At 41.4% G+C, this 25124-nt stretch overlaps 1 protein-coding gene across 9 annotated transcripts in view; it reads left to right on the top strand.

Moving 5' to 3' along the window:
* The window catches only part of ZZZ3 (zinc finger ZZ-type containing 3), a 120491-nt gene that overhangs the window by 21990 nt on the left and 73377 nt on the right, over positions 1-25124 (top strand). For 7 of the 9 annotated variants that reach the window (XM_075936294.1, XM_075936298.1, XM_075936297.1 and 4 more), the window contains 2 exons: positions 9418-10973; positions 19638-19748. In XM_075936294.1, the coding sequence (XP_075792409.1) occupies positions 9469-10973; positions 19638-19748 (1616 nt within the window). In that variant the 5' untranslated portion in view covers positions 9418-9468. The remainder of the gene's footprint in view (positions 1-9417; positions 10974-19637; positions 19749-25124) is intronic. The other 2 variants (XM_075936300.1, XM_075936299.1) reach the window with 1 other exon arrangement.

The following is a 25124-nucleotide window of genomic DNA, read 5'->3' as shown; positions in this document are numbered from 1 at the left end:
AAGCCGGCCAAATGAGAAGAGCAAGAGGTGGTACCTAAGCTACAGTGCCTGCGTGCGAAAGCAAGTACAGTAAGTGTCCCTGTCCCTCAGCCCCTGATTCACCTCCCTGCTGAAACCCCACCCGCCCAGCCTACTCACTCACTCCCCCTGCTGAGAGCCCATACCCCAGCATGCTCCTGCCCTCTGCTCTGGCCAGACACCCTACCTCCCACCTGCTTCTGCCCCTTCCCCCGGCCAGACATCTGCCCCCAGACTGCTCCTTCCCCATCCCTTGCTCCTGAATCCTCCCCCCAGCCCAGACGCCCTACTCCCTGCCTGCTCCTGCACCCTATCTCCCACTCAGACTTCACATCCTTACCCACTCAGGCACCCTACCTCCTGCACAGATCTTGCACCCCTATCCCACTCACTGGCAGCCCTGTCCCGTACACGTATCCCCTCATTTTTAGCTTTGCTCCAGAGCTTAGGAGGGCCCACAAAATCCACTAACCCTGGAATCCTTGAAGTGTAAATCTGGCCTGAGGCCTTGAATCTCAGTCCTCTCTTCCCGTCCCCTCACCATGTGACTTCTCACTTGTGTGGTCCCCAACTGATTTTTTTCTATGTGATAGGGCTGGGGATAAGTGGTTTCTGGGGACGGGATTGTTGAGGCACAGGATTACTGCCAGTGGCTCCTGGTCAGTGATGCAGTGGGATGGTAAGGCAAGGTCCCTGCCTGTCCTGGCACTGTGGGCTGCACTGCACCCTGGAAGTGGCCTACAGCAGGTCCAGCTCCACAGACTGTCCCCATTCCAAGCTCTGGCTCCACACTTCCATTGGCTTGTTCCTAGTTTGTTGCCAAGCATTGCTGAGCAAAAATGGAAGGAGCTCATTTTAGGCTTCCTTTGAAATGGGACTGACTTCATTTTTTTGGCTTGTTTTGCTTTTATATCTTGTAAGAGTTGGCTACTTGTGTCTATGTAGGAGCCAGACCTGCTGCTGATCACTTCCAGGACACCGCATGGTCCACAGAGGCAGGAAAGTGGCCTTAGCACTCACCTGGTCACCCTGCGGTATGGTGACCCAGTGTGACGGCGCGTTGGGGGTTCCCCGTCTCCTGCACCCCGAAATGGCACAAACAGACTTCACCAGCCGGTGGAATAGAGGAAGTTTATTGCCTCTCCAGGATACAGCATAGCACAGATGTAGTCTGGTCCCAGAGCTGGGCTAGGATGCCTCAGGCCCCCTTGAGATGGGGGAGACTGGGCCCCTAAACTCCAGCCCCTTCTCCTAGGCTCTCCTCCATGCTCTCCCACAGTAACTAACTAAATTCCCTTGCAGCCCTGCCCCCCCAGCCAGGGCAGCATTCCACCTTCCTTTGTTCCTCTCCACGGGGGGTGTCTGGCCACTGGTTCAACAAGTTTGGCCTTACCTCTGCCTAGCGAGGTTTTCCCTGCTGGGTCTTGCTCCAGACAGCAGGGGTCACCACAGCCCAGCAAGTACCCCCACTACGTCACACCCAGAGCCTGTCTTTTCATGACCCAGTACTGGGTCATGACCCATACTTTGGAAATTGCTGCTCTGGGTAACAGGAGAGATTTTTTTTTAAAAGGCACAAAAGTCAGTTAACTGCCCTTACAATAGAAGATTGTAGCCTAGCTGTCCTATTTGTTCTGTGGAACATTTTCCCTCAACTTAGACTTGACAGATCATCTTACCTTCTGCGGTTGTGCTTTCCTGACTGTTGTAGATAAACTGATGGCAAACGCATACTCTTCACCCAACTCCAATATTAGTGGTATAGTTGATGAATGTTTTATGTTTAACTTGAGGTGTTTATCTTGATCAATTCCTAATCTTAAGCCTCTAGATACAGGAGACGGTCCAACTTCATTTATTGTGACTGAGATTGGGCCTTTTGGTCTATAAAGAATTCTTGCCTCCTTAAGAAGTACCTCCTTATATACAGGACTAACTAGATGGTTTATTAGGTGATGAGTTTTCGTGGGCCAGACCCCTGGCCCATGAAAGCTCATCACCTAATAAACCATCTTGTTAGTCTTTAAAGTGCTACATAGTCCCGTATTTTGTTTCAGCTACACCAGACTAACACTGCTACATTTCTATCACTACTCCTTATATATTCATGCTATCTCAATGGTTATATGAACTTATACTTTTATATTGTTCATCAGCAAGCCAGAAAGTTCTGGAACCAGTGTGCACATCACTATATATCACTAATTCCTGTTTTACAGGAAAAGACAATATCCTGGTATATAACATCAGAAAGGAGTTGCATGCCATCCCAAGTAGTTTCTTGAAGTAGCAGTAGGTAAAGATCTGCTTCTGAGATCAAGTAGATCTGTTTGCTATGCCACACAGTACTAAATACAACTTTCTCTTCGAGGTTTGGAGAAGTTCAGATGTTGTACAGAAACGTTTCATGTAGGATGGAGCTAGATATTCCCATTTTTTCCCCTTCATTTCCATTCATACCCTTGGTCTACCAGAAGATATCAAGGAACAAGATCAAGAGGCTTCTTAGTCTTTGTAGTTTTGTTAGCTTTTGTTTTCTAATCCGCTGGCTCTGTCAGTAGGTCATTGAGGGTCTTTGCTCAGGGGATCAGATTTCCAATGCTAGAAGCAAGTCCACATTCTACATCCCAGTGTGAGGTTGTTGAATCTATTAGTATGTGTACCAGCTGATTGACCATATTAGAGTAGATTGCTCAAAAATCCAGAATTATCTGCTGGAAGGAGACCATCTGCTAGAAATTTCCACAGTATAGAAGTTATTTTCTTCTTCTGGGTAAGACAAAATAGTTTTTATGCTCTCCAATTTTCCATTTCCTTTTTTTCCTGAAGTATCTGCTTCTCAGATAAACTGGTCTCTCCCTGCAGCTCCATAAGATACACCTGCTTGTGATTTTGTTCTTTTTGCCCACTGGTGCAGGACTCTACTATTTTCTTATACTAAAATGACCACATTTAGTTGGAAGAAACTGATGCATGGTTTTCTTTTTCTTCAGGAACTATTTTTATTTTAGGGATGTAAATGTGTTCTGAGATTGTTCAAGCAACTGTTGTCAGAATAGTCATTGCATCATCTCTCATTAAAAACTATATCAGCTAAGACAGTCTAAAATATTGATACCAATGGCTGAACCTTTGTATAGAAAAGGATGTGCCGCATGGTGGTATTTTATCTTTGGTCTTTTGATTTCTCCCTCAACTAATATTTGTGCACCATTTTTCCCCTCAAACCACCAGTCATCGTAGCAGATGAATCTGCATTATTTAAAGGTGAAGGAAGCACATAAATGGCTTTACAAAAGGAATTAAATTTTTGTATGTTACCTAGGTCATTTGTATCACAAGTACGAGGTTAATCCTGAAAGTCAGCTTCCACTCAGGTATCCTTAAAGTGGATTAGATTATGCGTATTCACTTGCTATGAACAGCAGAAATTTGAATCCCTGCCACATTGTCTGTCTGTACTTGAGACATGCAAGGCTACTGTGTGGATTTCTAGCCATATCTTGATATTGCACTCTGGATTTAGCTTTTATATTAGATGTGCAGTTCAGGAGAGAAGTTCTGCAGTTATTCAACGGAGACTCCTAAAATCCATTTCCTTTCCACTTCTTAATAAATAAGGGTGTAACTCTCCAGAGGCAGTGGTGAAGAAGAAAGTGATTAGCTGTTTCTTCAGGATACGGTCTGCATTGATTTAACACTAGTTTTCTATCCTCCTGACTATTTTGGGTGATTATTTAATGGAAGGAAATGGATGGCCTTTGGGTCTGTAACCCCTATTTATTATCAGGCAATAGTGTATGAGGGCATAGTTGAGTGTGTTCACACACCCCAATAAGCATTGCTATCCAGAGGTACTGAGCTTGTAGGTGAAGGGACTGGACATCACTGAGTGTGAAACCATGCAGGACATTTAGGTTAAAGAGAAATAGTTACTGTGGTAAATGTTCATTTCCTACCATCTACCAGCTCCTCAGCATTTTTATACCCTTTTGGCTTTTTTTTCCATGTCTGGTTTTCTGTGTCTTCCTTATAAGGAGGAATTTGGTGTATTTCTTGCCTTCAGAACTGAATGGGAGGCAGTGAAGTAAAAGTTTTTACCCAGCTCATCAAGATAAGCAAACTGCACTTCCATACACAGATATAAAGAGTTAGAAAGAACTGGAGAAATGGAAGGACTACTAAAGGAGATAGCTGATAGCCACAAAGGGACCCAAAGCTGTCCAGAATAGAGCTCAGGTTTTGAGAGCTCTAGAAGTTCTACTTGTTAACTGCTTTTCTCTTTTGTGCTGCATGAAATCCCTTCACATTTTAGACACAGTATGGTAGGCAAAGACTGTTGTTTAGCAGGTCTCCTCCTAAGCCCTGTAAAAGTGGAGTTTTGTGACTGCACAATTGAAGTTACCAAGGTGACACATGTCTCGTCCTATTCCCCTTCAGCACCTTCTGACACTCGTGCTAGTCATCCCATCTAAAGTGTTTCTTTTGCACTTAGCTTCACTTAGACTGAAATTATTCTAAAAAGAAGTTACAAACTGAAATTTGCCATTTATTTTTAAATTATGAACTCTTTGGGGCATATATGGTATCTCATTTTTATGTAAATCACTGTACTGACTCCCAGTGCTGTATATATTGTAAACATTTGGTGACTGGTTAACACTCTACATGATGTCCATTTTGCCACAGGTTTTATTCAGATTGAGTAATTTAGGTTTCATGCACTGCACTGTTAAAGCCTTGTCCAAAACTCATAAGAATGTACTAAAACTTTTCAGCAGACTGCACAGACTGTAAACGTATTTGAAAACATTTTTCTTCCATTTCCTCTTTTGGCAAAGTGCTCCTCCTGTTTCTCATCATTACCCACATACTTGTTCTTCTCTCCTTTCCCCTCTCATTACTGATTCAGCTTCCTCTTCTCAGTGCCAACTGCCTCTTTGATTCAGATGGAACCTTTTGCTGAGTATAGCTAAGAGGTGGCCACTTGCATCTAAGGCAGAGGGTGACAAGCTGCACCCCACAGAGCACATCCAACTGGTTGATCCTTTCAGTCCGGCCCTTGGCAATCCTCAAAGCTCTTGCTGGAGAGCCAGCCCAACTCCTGAGCAGCATGACAAGCAGGAGCACCTAGTCCCCAGCCTCTCCCCTTCTGTACCCCAGCCTCAGCTCCCCCAGCCAGTGCTTGGATGGTGTGGTCGTTGCACTGCCAGCCACGATGCTTTAGGTAATGTGGCCACAGTCCCACAAGCCTTGGTGCTCCAGGCAGCATGATCGAGGGGCAGGGAGCTTAGGGGTTGGATAGGGTGGGAGTCACGGGGGTGGGACTCTGGAAGTGGGGAGGGTTGGGTGGGAAGGGTTGGGTAAGGGAGAAGGAGGATGTGGGAGCCAGGGGATTAGGGGTACGTCTAGACTACATGCCTCTGTCGCCAGAGGCATGTAGATTAGGCTACCCGACATAGTAAAATGAAGCGGCGATTTAAATAATCGCCGCTTCATTTAAATTTACATGGCTGCCGCGCTGAGCCGACGAACAGCTGATCAGCTTAACCCTTATGACTTGTGTGGTGTTGTTGATTTGGTGCTAACCTATTGCATTAGTGTTTGAATTTGAATTTTTCAGTATTGCCAGGACATCATGTACTATGTGGTTATGCAGCCATGTAAATGCCATGTAATTTTTGCTAAGGTGTCACTTAAATCTGTTAGGTGTACATCAGCCTAAATGATTTTTTTTCCTGTAATTTTCTGTTCCTCAGCTTATCCACTTGCCATTTTAGAAGCTCCAGGAGAGAGAAATTGTGTAGCTAAAACCCTGCAGGGATACAAAATTTTGTATTCATATCCACATCTGTATCTGTAAAAATGAGCCCTGGGTAGCCACATCCATATCTGTGGATACAGATACATGCAGATATAAAATGGATATCCACACATTTGCAAGGTTCTGTCTATAGCCAGACGAAGTGTTGGATGCAGCACCATGAGGTTCAGTACATGCTAACGTATTGTCTTGTGGGGACCATGGAGAAAGATAGAGATAGAGAATATCTTAGGGTGTATCTAAACTACATGGCTCCGTCGATGGAGCCATGTAGATTAGGCTGATCGGCAGAGGGAAATGAAGCCATGATTTAAATAATCGCGGCTTCATTTACATTTAAATGGCTGCCGTGCTCTGCCGATCAGCTGATGATCAGCTATTTGTCGGCAGTTCGGGGCAGTCTGGACGCGCCGCTGTTGGCAAGGAAGCCTTCGTCTACTGGCGCAGGTATGCCTCGTGAACAAAGACTTCCTTGTCGACAGCGGCGCGTCCAGACTGCCCCGATCTGCCGACAAACAGCTGATCATCAGCTGGTTGGCAGAGCGTGGCAGCCATTTAAATGTAAATGAAGCCGCGATTATTTAAATCGCGGCTTCATTTCCCTCTGCCGATCAGCCTAATCTTCATGGCTCTATCGACGGCGCCATGTAGTTTAGACACACCCTTATTGCCACTATATAAATTCATGGTATGCCCACATCTTGAATACTGTGTTCCAGTGTGGTCACCTCATCTCAAAGATATATTGGCATTGGAAAAGGTTCAGTAAAGGGCAACAAAAATGATTTGGGATTTGGAATGGGGGAGGGCATATAAAGAGAAATTAAACTGACTTCTCAGCTTAGAAAAGAGGAGACTGAGGGAGGATATGGTAGAGCTCGATAAAATCATAAGTATGGAGAAAGTAAATAAGGAAAACTTATGTACTTGTTTCCATAACATAAGAACTAGGAGTCACCAAATGAAATTAATAGTAGCAGATTTAAAACAAAAGGAAGCTTTTCTTCACGCAGTGCACAGTCCATCTGTGGAACTTCTTGCTAAAGGATGCTGTGAAGACCAGGACTTTAACTAGATACATTCATGGAAGTTAGGTCCATCAGTGGCTATTAGCCAGGATAGGTACGGGTGGTGTCCCTTGCTTCTGTTTGCCAGAGACTGGAAATGGATCACAGGAAGGGGATCATGTGATGATTATTTGTTGTGTTGACTCCCTCTGGGGCATCTGGAATTGGCCACTGTTGGAAGACAGGATACAGGGCTTAGATGGACCTTTGGTCTGATCCAGTATGGCCTGTTTTTATGTTTTTAAGATACAGAAGCCAGTGGTTGCCATCCTATGGGTTTGAGGAACAGAACTATTCCACCTGCCATGCATCCTGAGTGGAGTGCTGCTCAGCAGATATGAATACAGCTGCTGCATCTTCCAAGCCTGCCCTGCTCCCGCAAGGCTTTGTTTCAGGCCTTTTTGCCACCATCTGTCACCACTTTCCCAATTTCAAAGTTGCAGTTTATGAAATGTCTTTGTAATCAGTCAACATTGCTTGATACTGCTATGAGGTTTAAAACAGGCATCCTCACATTACTTAGGATGAATGTACAAGGAAAGGAGGGCTCTTGATATGGCTTAGTTAATACTGTAAAATATTTCCATGTTTTGAGAAATTAATTTGTCAGGATTTTGAATTTATTTCTACCTACTCTTTAACCTGTGTAAATTAATGGCATTGTTTTTCATGCAAGTACCCTCTTAACAATTGTGGGGTTAATTCATTTTCATTAAGTTTACTTTCATACTCTCATGGATGAGTACCTAAAATGCATTAACCTGTGTCTAATCATTGCAAACAATTACTTTGGACTGCTTTTTATTAATAAATAGTAACACATTTTTCATTGAAAACGAGTAGTCCTGCCCTTAGAGACTAACAAAATATATATAGTATCACAAGCTTTCATGGGCAAAACCCACTTCTTCAGATGAGCATTTTCTTTGTTTTTTAATATATAAAAATAATGTAAATCGTAGTCATGAGGTATAAGTAATATTTTGCTAGTATGCTAGCATTTTAAGTGTATTTGTAATAGCAATTTTAATGTAAGCATATACAAGCAGGCAGTTTCATTAGTTGTTCTCATAGTCTAGAAGAGTATTGTCTTGCTCTGATTGATCCAAATGATGTCTGTGAAGGAGTAGTCGACAGGATAGTCAGCTAGTTGCGTGCACCCCCCCTCCCCCCCATCAGAGAGAGGCAGCAAGTTGTGGGGAGAAGAGTGTGGTACTTCAAAGCGGCAGTGCTGCACAGAGCCTGGGGTCAGCTGCTCTGTGTGGCTCTGCCACTCTGAATGCCACAGGGAGCTCAGTTGTGGCATTTCTAAGTGGCAGTGCCACACAGAGCCGTGGGTCAGCAGAGGAGTCTGCAGCTGATCCCATGCTTCGTGCTTCTGCTTTTGAAGTGTAGCAACAGCCCGAAAGCTTTTGCTACACTTCAAAGGTGGAGGTGCCCTATCAACTAATTGAATAGTCAATGCAAGACTGCATCAACAATTCGATTAGTCAGTTACCTGATACTTAACATCCTTAATTCAAATGCTGTACCCCAAGTGTTTTTCTACTAAACACTATATATAACATTCTAATAGGTGACACCATCATTCTTTTTCCTTCTTGTTGAAAATGAAAGAAACTGTTGAAGTAGTTCCCTTCCATTTGTCAATCCATGCATTCATAACAAGTGGGTGGCCTGAGTATATATATATATATTTATCTAATTTTAAAAACTTTTGGGCCATGTGCATCATATGTCATTTGAATAGGTTGCTGAAATCTGGAATTCTGAGAGGTGGAAAAGGGGGGGGGAAAAAGAGTCTGTCCATCATCTTTGATGTAATAGTGCTCCAATGGATGATGTCCAGTGTTGCATGTTCAACTTTTAAAGAATTGGAGGAATACAAAAAATAAGGCTGGGATTTAAAAGGTTCCATGGATTGGACCAAACTTTAGTGAGTCCTACTATGTTACACTGACATCTCAGATCCATACACCGGAGTTTGTCCATCATTTATAGCAATAGGTTGAAACTTCAAATTTTAAATATATTTTGTTTTGGACCCATTTCTACACAAAGATAGTATGTATCAGTTTCTTTGATTTAGAAAGGCTATGCATTCAGCTAGCAAGATATTGTGTTAATACATTTTTTGTTGCTGTGTGATGATAATATGGCTGTTGGTGAATATGGACCTTTAAGGATGAGGTTTGGTATCTCTTGTGTAGGTGCAGACATTTAATAATCATAACTGTACATAATGATTTTTGTGTACGAGGTAGTGCTTTTTAGTAATACTGAATAAATAACAATAGTAAGTAAACTATTCTATTTCTTGGGCTCAATATCTTTCCCTGTAGAAATCCTTATTTGTTGAAACAGAATGAAGAAATATCTTTTAAATAAACATTTGTTACTTTTGTTGCAATGTAGAATATGTCCTTCAGAACATTAGCATATTTTTATAAATGCCAGTGTTTTTTACTGTTACTTTTTTCTCATTGTTTTGTTTACATTTTTTTGAAGGTTTCCCAATGAGTGGATCATGATGAACATACTTTAGGGACTTGCCATAGCATGGCTGCTTCTCGATCTACTCGTGTTACAAGATCAACAGTGGGGTTAAATGGTTTGGATGAAAACTTTTGTGGTCGAACCTTAAGAAACCGTAGTATTGCTCATCCAGAAGAATTATCTCCTCATTCTCAAGTACGATCAAGATCACCAAAGAAGAGACCAGAGTCTGTGCAAACTCAGAAGGGAAGTAACAGTGGAAAAACTACTGATTTGAAACAGCAAAGTGCTCGGGAGTCATGGGTGAGCCCAAGAAAGAGAGGACTGTCTACTTCTGAAAAAGATAACGCTGAGAAACAAATTGTGGAAAATTGTGAGAAAAGACAAGCAGAACCTGTATCGCCAGTTTTAAAACGAATTAAACGTTGCCTACGTTCAGAGGTACCAAGCAGCTCAGAAGAGGAATTGCCTACTAAAACAGAAAAGGACTCATTGGAGTGTAAGAGTTCAATATCGGACAATGATGCAGACTCTGCAGGGACTAAACGAGCCTGTCGATGTCTTATATTGGATGATTGTGACAAAAGGGAAGTTAAAAAGGTGAATGCTTATGCAGAAGGGTTTAATAATTCTGCAATAGTTGAAGAGCTCACAGACCATCAGGCTGTCAATGGGGTTGATGAGAGAGAATCAGATGCTCTAAATTGTGATGACTGTCAGCCTGATGGGAACACTAAACAGAACAGTGCTGATTCCTGTATGCCCAAGGAAAAAACAGTAGCAGAAAATGGGAATTCATTTCCCCATTCTTCATTGTTGCTTAATAGCAGCAAGGAGGACAGTGTTATAGACCATTATGTGCCTTGCACAAATTCACCAGAACAGGTAAAGTTAGAGGACCACAAAATAAATGACTGCTTGCCTGCGGAAATGACCGTTCAGGCAAATGAGCCAGCTACGGGGTCCTTTTCTGAAACCCAGTCATCTTTCTTAAGGGATTCTGAGGAGGAAGTAGATGTGGTGGGAGATAGCAGTGCCTCAAAAGAACAGTGTGCTGAAAACACCAATAACAACCTGAACACCGGTCATGATAGTACATCAATCTCAGGTGAACCTGAACCACCATCTTCTGTGCTGGAATGTGTTTCAGCTCAAATTACTTCTATGTCGGATCTTCAAGAACACAGATACACATTGAGAACTTCACCACGAAGGGCCCTTGCTAAAGGTAGCCCTACAAAAAATAACTCTCCTTGTAGAGAAAATGGGCAGGTTGAGGAAAACAATCTTAGTCTCACTGAAAAGAATGTAGCTGCAAGTACTAATATCATCAGTGGATCTCCCATAAACTCTAAAGAAATGATGCAGAATGAAAAAGTGAGAGGTTGTGACTCTGGAGATTATGTGAGTGATGGACTAAGTAAGCCACCCTCTGAGGCTCGACTAATTGCTGGATATATATCATCTGCCAAAGAGAGTGCCAACCTGCACACTGCAGAAGATGATGAGGAAGAACCTGATGTATATTACTTTGAATCAGATCATGTGGCATTGAAACACAACAAAGAGTATGTGTAACTATGGTAACCATGAATTCTGCTTTTGTTCTTTAGCCAAAAATCTAATATTCCAAAATTATCTAAGTACTTCCACAATAACTTATGTATTTATATTTCTTAATTGTTCAGTTATTAGTTTTCATAAATACTTTAAACTCAATCTTCATTTCTCCTGTCTTCTCAAAAATAACCTTTAATCTTTTTAATATGCAGTGTGGTACAGCAATGTGGTTTATACAGTTCTGATAATTTAAGTTTCTAGCAAAAAAATATTTTTTGAAACACATTTCAGTTTTTCACCTATAGGGAAGTTGAAGAAACCAAACTAAAAGATTACAGCCTTTAACTAGAAATACTTTGATTATTTTTCATCCTGTCAGTTACAGTACATACAGGTTTATTAAATAGTGATACTGCTATCCATAACAGAGTATATAAACAAACTGCTATGGAATCCATTTTCAAAGCAGGGAGAAAATTAGCTTTTTTTCGTGTCAATTAATTTGAGTTATTTTGCTGAATTCCAATACAATGATTTGAAAACTTACACCAGTGCTGTCATTTGCATCATGTTTTCATCTATAGTGACATTATTTTAGCACAAAAAGTACAGATGGATATTCTAATTACTCTTAGAAAGTGCAAATGTGATTTGTTTACTTCAATTTTACTAAGAGCTATTCAGATAATCACAAATATGTAATATGGTAAAAGTCCTTGTAAAGGAAAAGCACTGATTATTTTTGTAAACAAAGTATACATGGAAAGAATTTGCCCATATATGACAGATCATGTCACAACTTTATGCCAAATGACAAATTAAGACCTTTTTAAAATTTGTGTTTTTGTTTTTCTTACTACTTAGTATATTGTCTAGTTTTTCTTCTGAGTACTGAAATACCAAAACTATTAAATGCAGAGGAGCTTTACTTTGTTTCATATGAACAAACAAACAAAGTTATTGTTAGCTATAAGACTTGACAGAAGCTGTGGTTTGCAGAGATAATGACACCCCTGGGGCATTATGAAGCACAAGACACAGATGATTGTCTCTATTCCTGCAGAAGTTTTGACTGTGTTGTTATGACTTGTGGAGTTACATTATTGCTGTAATGAAATTTCTTCAGTCTTGGCTATAAGTAATTTGCTTTGATTAGAGAACACTTCCAGTTAAAGTATGCAGTAGTTCAGCTGTGAGGTTTGCATAAATTATCCTTAACAATAATAGTGTGCAGACACTACAGCACTTTTTCAATGGCTTTGCTGTTGACAGACATTGCATATTGTACAAAATTAAATGTGTGGTAAAGGTCAGATGAAATGGAAAGCTGATCGTTTTTTAGGGTTTTCTTTTGTTTTATTTAACAAGGTGACCTATTTTAATTTCATGTCTATGTAAGGACAGTGTTTCTCTCAGCTCTGTAACTGCTGCTTATTAGAAATAGAATGGGACAGTGGGGCCTTGCATTTTGCTCTTCTAAAATTAAACATACAGAAAACCAACATTATTGTAGGGGAAATCCACATATGGATAAACATTAGAGAATAGTGCATTTAATTTCTCTGGTAGTGTGTGCAAATGGGTGTAAATCTATATTCCTGTAAAGTTAGAAGCTAATTTGAGACCACTTTGAAACATGGACCAATTTGTTAATATCTATATGTATATGATTGCTTTTTGAATTTGACTAGTTATTATTGATTTTTGGCAGGCAACTTGTGACATCTGGTTGGAATGGTTTTGAAAATAGATATATTTATAGGCTGCTTCTAGCCACTGGTGATTATTAAGGGGTAATGATCTAAATGCAGAATTTTAAGCAAATTATCTCAGTTTCTGAGATGTAGAACATTCCATCAGTAGATACAGCAAGAAAGTGGGACTTCTGCAATCTTCTAGAAATCATGGTATAAATCAGGGAAGGATGGTGTCCTATTTTGAAGTGCAAACTATTGAAATACTGTTATTTAATCTTGAGCCTTTGTACAAAGAATGGGCAAGTCTGCGGTGAGATTAGCAGTGTGCACCAAACTCCCCTCTGTGGAAACTGAGTGTGAGTTTAAATGTCACTAGTTTACATTAAGGTAGTCCCTTTAGAGTTTCTATTATAGAAGGCAGATACTGATAGTTCTGTTTTATTTTGGCTTTACAGTGCGTGGTGGTCTGTTTAATAGCTCTGCAAAGAGGATAACCTCTCAGTATCTTACAGCAATTCATGATTAGCCATGCTTTTTCTTTGTGGATGAATTGTGCTCTCTTTGTGCACCCTTTAATTCCTTTTACAAGTCAATCCAGGCAGTCATTCGATAGATGACACTCACTATCACTCCATAGGTCATCAGTGAGAAATCGGGATTTTTCTGATAGCCACCTGTACTGTTAACAAAGAGTGTCCAAATTGTGGTTCCCCCCCACCTCCCTTGGGTTACAGAGGAACCTTTTGGATGTCGGACTGGATCTAGGCCATCCACTACAGGGCAGGGAAGGAGCCGCCGCGCTGCCCTGCTCCTCTCCCAGCTCTGCCCTGGCACCCTCTCTCCCATCTGGCATGGTCAGGCTTCTGGCCCCAGCCTTGGCTGCTGGCTGTGGTACTGCACCCAGCTTTGTTCCTAGACCTTCCCTTTCTCCCCATCCCCCAGAGCCACAGCTCCACTCCCAGCCTGGGTGGGGGGAGGGGAAGGGGAGTCAAGACAAGTGTAAGGGGAAGCATGACCATGAAAAGTTACTACTGCCACAGAACAATATATATACAAAACTGCTCAGCCTCTAATATCCCTAGTTGTCTCATAAATCTTAATTGTGAAATTCATAAAACCTAAGTTTCACTATGTTTGAAAATGGCTTTGTTTTATACAATATTATCAGGAGTTGTAATTTACTGATGAATGCTAAATTTATATTGATGTTGTTAATTTAAGGTATTTCCTACTGTTACTTACCTCAATAATTACAGTAACTTTATTTGTAAAATGTTCATATTTCCATTTAGAATGTTAGACTGTGCTAAAATGCTCATCAAAAACCCTTAAGATTTGTTGCCCAGAAAAACAAGGCAATAACATATCTTTTGTGGCCTTTTTATGTGAAACTGTTTTTATTTGACACTATTCATAAAACGTTTTTATTTGGACACTTCTAAGAAAATATGAAAATATTACTGGAAAATAAATACCACAAATTGGGTGGATAGTGGAATATTATTATTTATATTCGTTATAACAGCCTTTGCCAGGTTGGGGTTCATGGTAAGCGCTATACAGTCTTAAAGCAAATGACAGTCCCTCCTACAAAGAGTGATTGAGAATACTATAATCTATAGTTATACAGTACAGGTTGAGCCTCTCTCATCTAGAACTCTCTCGTCCAGGATGATTTTAGTTAGCTGGATGTCCACTTTTCATGGGTGTACCCAAATTTCCCACGGCCCCATAACATTTGTTTACAGCCACCACTCCTAGCTCTATGTTCTGTGTTGTTACTTAGCTCTAATTTACCTCTTAAATGTCTCCAGCACAGTAAGCATTGGAAGTGTTGGTAATGCTGCTAGACAATATTGACCTCCTGTGGTCCAGAAAATTCTCTTGTTCAAAACTGGTCAGGTCCTGAGGGTTCTGGACTAGAGAGGTGCAACTTGTAGTAGAAATAAATAACAGGCTAGGATCTAGAGTTTATATAATTGTAAAATGTGTGTGGGAGGGTGTGTCCTTTTTGTTTCATGTATCTATTGTTTGTTCAGGCTTTGGTTTTGTTTTTCTTTGGTGCAATTTCTACTCTTACAAGTCTTTCTGAAAAAATATCAGTTCTGTATATAATTTAGAGTATTTTTCATATAATTTTCCAGTACATAATTATTACGTTTTAACACTTTTCAAAAGTCTTTTTATTTAGTTGCCTCATTGCATCTTAATACTCGCTAATGTATCCACTTGCTGTCTCCTTGTCAACCTTTATCATTCCTATCAACTTGCTTACCCTAAATTGTCTGTCTTCTCAATTCAGGCTTATTGTTTTCTGTATCTTTCTCTTTGTGCTGCTTTTCATTTTTCCTTAAATCTGTCTCTTTTCTTAACCTACTACTCTCCACTTACATTACCTTTCCTGTTTGTCTTGAAATGCTTTACATAGATACTTAGACAGGGACTATGGGCTGGGGGCTGGAAGGGTCTGCTCAGAACCATCTTTTGAGAGATTGGCTAGTCCCGTGGCCAAGTTTGGGTGAGTTCATTATACCTTTATGCATTGCTCCACAGTTATGGACTGAATCTGAGATCAATTTTTCATGGGGACACGTGTACTTGCATGGAATCCCATTGAGCTCAGTGGGGTTCTGCACAGGCGCAAGGGCCTATATAAGGTGACTAGATATAGACCGAGAAACCTATATATTCCCAATAGACAAGTGTCCTTATCTTTCTGCCTACGTTTATTGTACTTATAGTTCAAAAATGATGTATTCGTATGTGAATTTAAAAGAAAAGACAAAGAATGTATAATACTTCATTATATTTCTAAAATCTCTATTGTCTGTAATGGATTGTTTTGTTAATGTGGCGCCCTAGTTGAAGCCAGTGAGCTTGTGCAGATACAAGAGTCTACCTATGGACAAAGAATTACAGAGTCACACCAAGATACATTTATGATAATTTTCAAACAATATAATTAATACACATACATTTTAACTTTTAACTTTTACAATTTTTTATGACATGTGCACACCCACTTATTTTGCTGTCCCAGTTATTTCAAAACCTTCTTACAGAGGACCCATTTGAAGTATACATTTATAAGTATACAACTTAAATTCTACCTTGTAATGACATCATGCAGTTATGAGTTGTGCCTAATAGTGCATGCCGCTCCAGTTTATATTATACTGATTTTGAGACACATTAATTTTTTTTCATTATTTCTCCCTTCAAGGGGCACACCATCTTTCCTGAGGGAAGCTTAACGTTAGTCTTATTTGGAACAATGAGGCCTGATGGTTATTTTGAAAAGGGACTTTTTTTACTTATAAGCAGCCTTGTATCACCAGACATTAAGAACAATAGGAGATGGCAAATACTTTGAAATGGGACAGTTCTTCATATTCTCTGTGGAAGAATATTATTTGACAGCTGCAATTGAAGAAGAAGTTTTTTACTTTTGAAGACTAATGGTAATAAGTTACCCTTGATCTTTAAAAACAGTCTCCAGATATAGCCTATGCGTATTATTAGAGTGAATGCTAACTATGATATGGGCCCTTGTTATTCTGTTAATACTACTAAGGACAATATGGCCTGAGAGGGAAAAAGCTTTAGTTTATTTTAGCTCATAAAATACTTAATGGGTTTAGCTGCAGATTCAGAAAATTAATTCTGTGTTCAAAGACCACAATGCTATTACAGTAAACTTCCGATAATCCGGCACCTTTAGGATCCAGGAGGTGCCTGATTATCAGATATGCTGGACTATTGGAAGGGGGAGCTATGAGGGGTCTGGAGTGGGGTGGGGAGATGCCACCTCAGACCCCTCATAGCCTTGCCTTCCGATAGTCCGGCTCTGCCCCAGGCGTCCCTGATTCAGCCGCTGCTGATCAGTTTCAGCAGCGACTGACCTGGGGACGCCTGGGGCAGAGCAGCTGGGGTGCTGCCGGGTTGGTTCTGCAGCCCCGAGGGGCAGCGCTATGGGACCAACCGGCAGTACCCCAGCGGCTCTGCCCCTGGCTTCCCCGATTCAGCTGCTGGTCAGTTTCAGCAGCGGCTGAATTGGGGAAGCTGGGCGCAGAGCAGCTCCAATTGTCCGGCAGCTGGAGCACTTCCGGGTTCCTGATGGTGCCGGACCATCAGGAGTGCCGGAGCATTGGATGCCGGACCACTGGAGTTTTACTGTACCTTATTGAGCTTTGGTAGAATTTTTCATAGAAAATGAAGTGATTTAATCCTGATTCAACTGAAAATCTGAACTTTATGCTTCTACTTTATTCTTCCACAGTTGAAGGAGCTGTACAAGAAACCTTTTGTATGAGTATTACAACTACTGTAGTAATACAAATAGGTTTTTTTGCAAAATAGCATTATACTAACAATGTGAATGAATTATTAGTGAAGTTATGCTATTTTTATAAGAAATGCAACCTTGAGAAAGCAATAGGTATAATAAACTATTCTATTAAATATTCAATTAATAAATAAATTAACTCTTCACATGACTTGAAAAATGATTTTGGCAAATTACACATGACTAGTAAAAAGCTTGGGTGAATGCTTTCAGTTTTTACAGAGTAGCTTTAAAAAAAAAGAAATTAAAAGTTTGCAGAAATAATCTTCAAATTTGAGTGGAGTCTAAACCAATATAATGTTGTCTTGCTGAGGCAGCATGTGGACTACAGTTCCACTTCCTTTGCCATCTAGTCGTAGCTTTGCCAAACTGCAACAGAGTAAAATTAACTAATTTCATTGCTGTCCCTAGGACTCTGACAAGAATGAGGTCAGTTTCACTGTGTAGCTGTCTGGGAAATCTCTGACTAGGAACACAGCAGGCATTGCAGTTGCTTATTAGGAAGAAAAATTAAATAATTTGCATATGAAGGGAGGCGTACAGTAGTGGAAACATCTCCCTAAAAATAGCCAGAATGGTATGGTAAAGGAATAGTCATAGCAGCCATAAGACAACTAATGGTATAGAAATGAAGACTGCCAGTGTTTTGGTTTTTTTGGTTTTGGTAGGGGCCCTGAAATGAAAGAGGAGCAACAGCATGAGACAAAATGTGCATGCTCTTTTTTTCTTTCTGGGAGACAGGTGGATTTATGGAGACATGGACAAGAACACTACACATTTATTATACAATTAGTAGCCAGAGACTGATTTTAAAGTTAAATTCACCTAAGATCTAGGTATGACACCTTTGTATTTATTCCTATACCTTCCCATTCCTTTGGCACCTGGACATTGGGAATTCCCTTATCATTTCTGTTGGTCTTTGACTAACATCTTTAATTATCTGGCTCTTAAGAATCTGTTAAAATGTTAAATTTATATGATGGGTTGGGTTTAGGGTGTGTGGGGAGAGTGTTCATGGGTATAGAAAAAGGAGGAATTTACACAAAATAGGAGAGCTACTTGTGTTGTTGAGAGAAGAAGAGAGAAATTTAAAGAGGAGATATCAATCACAAAAAGATCAAAGTGTGAAGGGAGCAAATCAGGATTGTTAAAGAGGGAGGAAAAAAGAAATGTTATAGGTTTGTATTTACTTTTTTTTAATGTAACTTGAGTCACATGGTGTAATGAAAAGTACCCAATAAACAGTGGATTTATTCCTTTAAGTTATTTTCTTGGGGCACCACTTCATCTGCAGTTTTCATCCTGGTTAATCTACTTAGTTTTGGGGCAAGTCTACACTACAAAATTAAGTTGACATAACTTTTGTCAACGTACAGCCATCCTAATAATTAAATTGCTTTTGCATGTCCTCACTATGTTCCTTGTAGTGAGAACATACACCACAGTCACTAGCACTTGCATCTAGTGCATTGTGTTTTGGGAAGGGTTTGCAATACTTCATGAGGGCATATGAATTACACGGGAGACTGGGAACATAGTGTCATTGTCCCATGATCCCATTTTCTCCATTTTATATTGTTATCTGTATTCTGTAAAGTCTTGTGTCTCTTTTCAAAAGCCCGGCAAACCTGTGTGTCTACCATGCATGTGAAAAGATTGGATTCTGCAGAGCTCTGCACTATTGTGATAAGTACAGGCAGTCCCCGGGTTATGTACAAGATAGGGACTGTAGGTTTGTTCTTAAGTAGAATTTGTATGTAAGTCGGAACTGGTACATATTATAGGGGAAACTCTAGCCAAACATTTCTCCAGAGCTCAGTTTTATTCTCCCACACCTCACTTCCCTCAGTCCTTTATTCTCAAGCTGAGGTGTCTGCTGAGAAAAGCCTCTCCTTGTCTCCCTAGTCTGCTGGAGGGGGGGCACTAGCTTCCCGTCTCCCTGGTCTGCTGGGGGGAAGCAACTAGTGCGGGGTTGCCTCACTCCATTTGTAAGTAGGGATCTGATGTAAGTCGGATCCATGTAACCCGGGGACTGCCTGTATTGCAAACACAGCACTCTCCATATTTGCAGAGCCACCAGAGGAGCTCTGGGGAACATGATGATTCCTTGGAGGCTAGCTTTCTGTGGGAGATGGAAACAATTCAGAGTTGTTGGCATTTATGGAGCAGCTGCAGATGGTTGAATGCCAATTGTGGGCCCAAAAAACACAACATTGACTGATGTAATCAAATCATTATGCAGGTGTGGGATGATAAGCAGTGACTGCAGAAATTTCAAATGCACGAAGCCATATTCCTTGAACAATGTGCAGAACTCGCCCAGACCTCCAGTGGAGCGACACAAAAATGAAAGTTGCACTGACATTGGAGAAATTAATGGAGATCGTTTTGGGAAAGCTTGTTAACTCCAAATTGCTGCTAGTTGGTCAGGAATCAATTTGGAGTTGAGAAATCCACCCTGGGAGTTACTGTGATGCATGTGTGCTGGGTGATTAAGTACATCCTGCTACAAAGCACTGTGGCTCTGGGCAATGTGTAGAGTGCAGTAAATGGTTTCATAGCAGTGGAGTTCGTAAATTGTGGTGCAATAATAATTGACATGCATATCCCTATTTTTTTTCCACCAGTTTACCTTGCTATATGATACAGCAACAGAAATGGCTACTTTGCTATGGTATTGGAAGTGCCAGTGGAGCACCAGGGATTTTACTTACCTCCATTGAGAAAGATCAGGGAAGGTACATCCCATACACATCTTTATGAACAGACCATTGTGAATGTTGAAATGCCTGTTGTGATCCTGGGAAACTCAGCCTACTCCAATGGCTCATGGAGCCAGATATCCGCCATCTCAGTAGAAGCAATGAGTGCTTGAACTATAGGCTCAACAGTTGAGAGTGACAGTTGAATGTGCCTTTTGCCCTTTGAAAGACTCTGGTACTGTCTAGTCACAAGATCTGACTTCAGTGGGGGGGAAAAATCCCAATGATTATAGCAGCTTGTTGTGTGCTTCGGAGTATCTGTGAAGCAAATGAAGAAACATTTCCATGGCTCTCTGTCTGCTGATATTGAGCAGCCAGATAGCATCCTGTTATCGCTGGTATAAGGCTCAGGGAGATGTTGAAAGAACATTTTAAGTGAGCCACAGTAATTGTGTATAGCTGTAGTGTGCTCTGCCTAGCATTGCTTTTTTTGTTTTGTTTTTTTACGTTCTAGTATGAATGAGTGCTCTGTAAGTTTTTAGTAATGTTGCAAATGCACCTTTTGCTATTATCTGTGAGTGTCTGTCCCAACTAGCATATGAATTAGGTTTCCATAGACTTTTATTCCAAACTCATATGAGAGAGGTATTTGTAACTGAATGAAACTTTATAAATATAGGAGAGAGAATCTTTGAAGGGGAATGAGCAGTTATTTTCATTTCACAAACACATATGCCATCTGTGTATGTCTCAGGTCAGTGCATGTGTGGTTCTGATTGTTTCTTTGTATTTTCCCCCAAAGCTGGTGTGGTAGAGATAGTGCAGCTGCCTTGGATGCCATGTGGAATGTGTGATAGATGTGTATGGAGATACTAGAATGTAGTTCTGTATGGGTTGCAGAGAAAGGCAAGACTGAATCTGTGCTACCTGAAGGTCAGCACGTATCTCCAGTATGTCTCCTTTCCTGCTAACGAAACACTAGCATCTCCTTCTGCACATCTTTCCTTTTCTTGTGCTTTTTTCCTCTCTGCTCCATCCATGTCCAGGGTGATCCACCAAGACCTGAGCTCAGTAGCCAAAGCACCAGAGTCTTGCAGGATCTTGTGAAACATGTCACCCCATGTCCTGTTTCTTTTCATCTGTCTTAACTGCTATGCTGGTGTGGAAGGAGATATGCTAAAAAACACATTTCTAGTTACAAAAGATATAGTGCACAGAGATACTATTGATTATACAGTAATTCCTCATTTAACACGTGCCCGCTTAACACATTTTCTCAATAGCACGATTTTTTTAGGGAACGTTTTTTGAATTACCTGACCGTCCCTGGAATAACACGATTTCCCCAGCCGGCAAGTTGCCGGCGGCTGTGCAGGGCTTTCCCTGCAGAGCGGCGGAGGGTTTGCCACTCGCCGCGCCATTCCCCAGCGATGCCCCCTCACCAGACGCAGTGCGGGTCCCGGCAGACCCATCACAGGAGCATACTGCCAACCCAGTCCCCCTCCCTTCTCCTCCCCTTCTGTTCCCCAGAGCCAAACACCTCCCCTCCCTGGTGTAACCCAGTCCCCTTTCTCCCCCAACCTTATGTCCGGGACCCAACAGATACCACCACTTGAGACGCAACCCCCACCTTTTCCATTATTTTCAGTGAGAATATTGACCCTGCATAACACGTTTTCACTTAACTTGATCATTTTCTGAAACCTATCTATAGTGTTAAATGAGGAATTACTGTACTCCCAAGATAAATGGAAACTTAGTATACTGAGCTCACTTTTCTTTGACCTACACAAGTTACAACACTATATTTTCACTTCCCCTGGAAAGAGCAAGGTAGCAGTCCCAGCCTTGATGCGTATGACTCAGAGAGAGGGAAGAAGGCTAGTTGGGACAGTAAGATGGGGTAACTCATGAACATGAGTGTATGCTGATAGGCTTAATGAATTGAAAACTGGCATTGTTTTCCACAGATGGTGGTGGTTTTAGCAAATATCTTACTTCTGAGGGTTACAGAGGCTGAAAGGGAACAGCTCCTACACACATCCAGTTGTAGATCAGGTCCTCATACTGCTAGCATGAGTGCTGCAGGGGTACCCTCTGAAGTAATTGCTGAGTGGCATGGGAAAGTATTTTAATGCAGCAGAAGAAATAAGGAGACCTCCCCAGAAGCCTTCAGTAGAATATTGCAAATGACCTCCAGGAAAGTTTCCTCAAGATCGTGATGGAGGATTCATGGGACACCCCTGTGTACATAAACTATTCTGCTGTGCCCCCTCTAAGTGTACATAGGAAATCACAAGCAGATAGCAAGTCTATCTATGTTGATGATTTCCTACCTCTTCTAGCACGATTATAAAAGAGTAAATGAACAGATGTATCCCTGCAATATCAAAGCAAACTCCATGGTTACCAAAGGTTTCTTACCCTGCATCAGACTCACCTGTGCTGAACTGTAGGGACTGGCTCAACCGTAACCTGAGCTCCAGCACCCAAGGCTGAAGCCTAAGATGTTGAGCTTTGGCTCTGGGCAGTAGAACTCATGCGCAGGCTTCAGTCCTGGGCCCCAGTAAACAGGCCCACCAATGGGAGGGGCAGGGGCAGCAAAAGAGGCAGATACCCTGGGCCCTATAAATTGCTGCCAGAGCCCCATGTGGTACTGAAGGGCTGGCTGAGGAGAGATTAGCTTCCTGCCTCGCTCCTTTTGCCCAAAGCCCTGCCCCTTCCAGGGGCCTGGAGCTGGCTTTGCCATACTTTGCCCAGGGCTCTGTGAAGTCTTGTCAGGAACCCTGCTAGCAAGTTAACACCAGCTTTGGCAACACCACGAAAATGGGGTTAGAGCCCACTTTGGGTCCTGGCCCACAATTTCAGAACCACTGAAGTAGAAGAAAGGCATTTTTAGCTCAGAAGAAACAAGAGGAAAGTATTCTGATACCTCTACTAAACAAACATGGGACTTCTGTGTACTATTCCTTTTGGTTTTATAGCTGATCTAATGTGGTATGTTGTTTCCAACAGAGGTACCTATTAAATGCTTAAGAAAAAATGCAAGAGTGTGCAGCAGTGTGTCTGGAAATTTTCTTCTTAACCCAAGTATTTTTTCAGTCTTATAGATTTTAGGGCCAGAAAGAGGACCATTATGATTATCTAGTCTGAGCAGCATAACACAGGGCATGAAATTTTACCCAGGGATTCCCTCAAACTCAGTAGCTGTGGTTTTTTTTGTTTGTTTGCTTGTTTGTGTTTTTAATATAGCACAACTTTTTAAAAAGACATCCTATCTTGATAAAATCTACAATATGCCTTGGTAGACTATACCAGAGGGTATTTATCTTTCATGGTTTAAAATGCATATATTTTTTTCAGTTTGAATTTTTTTAGCTTCATCTTCTTGCCATCATCGCATTTTACTGTGCTTTGCTGTTATTGAAGATTTAGTCTTAAAGTAATACTTACACATGATCCCTTGCATCAGTATTCATTAAACTGTTCATGACTGCAAGTTCATGTCCTTTATAAGTAGGTTGTAGTTCTATAATATTAGCATAATACAATACTTATGGGATTATGCTGTAATTACTTTTACAACAAGAGTATATGTTTAAGTACTTGTTTCTGGGCCCATTGTTGTTGGGCTTTTTCGCATAGTGCAAAATTTACATACATGACTTAGGAGACCCCCTAATTAAACAGCAGCATTGCCAACTTTTTTTTTTTTTTTTTTTTTTTTTAAAGACTTGTGGGATTTCAGCTAGCTCTGGTGAATTTGAGCCTGGTTTAGGAAAAAACCCCTTTTACTGTCTGCCTTTCCCTCTCTCACACATTGTGGGAAACAGCACCAAATAAGGGTTGCTGTAGGAATCCGAATTCTTTCCCTTCCATAAGGAACCAGCACTGTTCTCACAGGAGGGTGGGAAGAGAGAGACCCAGCACTTCAGAGGGCTCCACTGATCTCCTCTGCTTTGAGCTCAGGGCAGCCCTTCTTCCCCTTCCCTGCCTCCACCTCTACTCCACCAGCTCTGGGAGGACACAGACTTAGACTAAGAATTGATGGGGATGGAGAGCAGAACTAATGTGGAATAGAATTGGTGGGTTTGTGGGACAAGATTGATTTGAGAGATGAGAGGGGAGCATTCATTGCTGAGCCAGGAGATGAGTGCACTCACCTACATCTGTTCCTGCAATGGGGACCAAAATCAGCTTTTCTAGTACATTTCAGATAGTAATTGACTAACACCATGGGCATTAGCAGCGGATGTTCAAAAGCTAAGAGTCTAAATACTCACTATACTTTCTCTAAAAAACTGGTATTTTTTGGGCAGATCTTTAGATATTTTTTAAGGAGTCTGACTCATGATTTTGGGACTGACACACTATAACTTGTTTCAGTACTATGTCATTATTGATGCATATTGAAAACTGGAAAAATAATTGGAACTAAATAATGTGCAAAAAGAGTGCATGAAATTATCAACATGTTTTGGCAGTTTTAAAATATTAAAAATGGTTAGAAATGTGGACTTGTGCCCCTGCCCTAGAATTAAGCATGAAGAAATGTGTCCATACAACTTTCCTATTTCAGTGCCCCAGGTTTCTTTCTCACTTTCTTAATTTAAATGTCTCAATGGCCCACTCCTTTTGTGAGGTCTACAGATCCTAACTAGGGATGTGAAAGTGTAATTGTTAAGCATTCGCTTATCAGATTCTATTATAGTTAGGCTCTGCAGCATTAAAGCTACATACTTTATACTGCAGAACCTGCTAGGATTTTTAGTGGCTACATGGTTACATTTTTAAATGGCTTTTATATCCCTAATTCTAACTGATGCCATTATGTATGTCACCATTTCCACCTATGTTTTTAAAAAAAGTCTTTTGTGCATTCTTGCAGGGTGCCTCTACACAGCAAAAAAAACAAAACAAAATGTGCAACAGTGAGACTGAGTCCAGATTAACTGACTTGCTCCTGCTGCAGTGCTAAAAAAAGCAGTATAGATGCTCAGGCTTGGAGTCTCAGGAGTGTAGAAGTTCCAGCTCTGAGACCCAGCCTGAACATCTACACCAGGGGTATGGCTATCAGGGAGCCTATCCTTATTGGGTAGTTGAGTCAACTACTTGCATTTCCCCCTCCCTCCCCCCCCCCCGCCTCTGTAGCAAGCGGGGGGGGCAGGAGCTGGGGGGGGCAGCTGGCTTAGAAGCTGGTTCCCCCCCCCCCCCAGCATCATCTCTGCAGTGCTGCTCTCCTTCCTCCCTCCCCCCCCCCCCCGCTGTTGCCTCTTTCAGCACAGGGGCTGCTGCCGGCTGGGCAGGGAGGTCTGCTCAGTCCCAGCTTGTGCTGGGTGCGGTACCAAACCCTGCTGTGGCTCTGTAATTTAATTTAAAAGACAGTAGGAGCCGGGCACCCTGCCCACCCAC

This window comes from Pelodiscus sinensis, chromosome 9, assembly GCF_049634645.1.
Source record: "Pelodiscus sinensis isolate JC-2024 chromosome 9, ASM4963464v1, whole genome shotgun sequence".
NCBI classification, from domain to species: domain Eukaryota; kingdom Metazoa; phylum Chordata; order Testudines; family Trionychidae; genus Pelodiscus; species Pelodiscus sinensis.
Note: the sequence above shows the minus strand (reverse complement) of the source record. Positions and strands in the feature narration are given on the sequence as shown.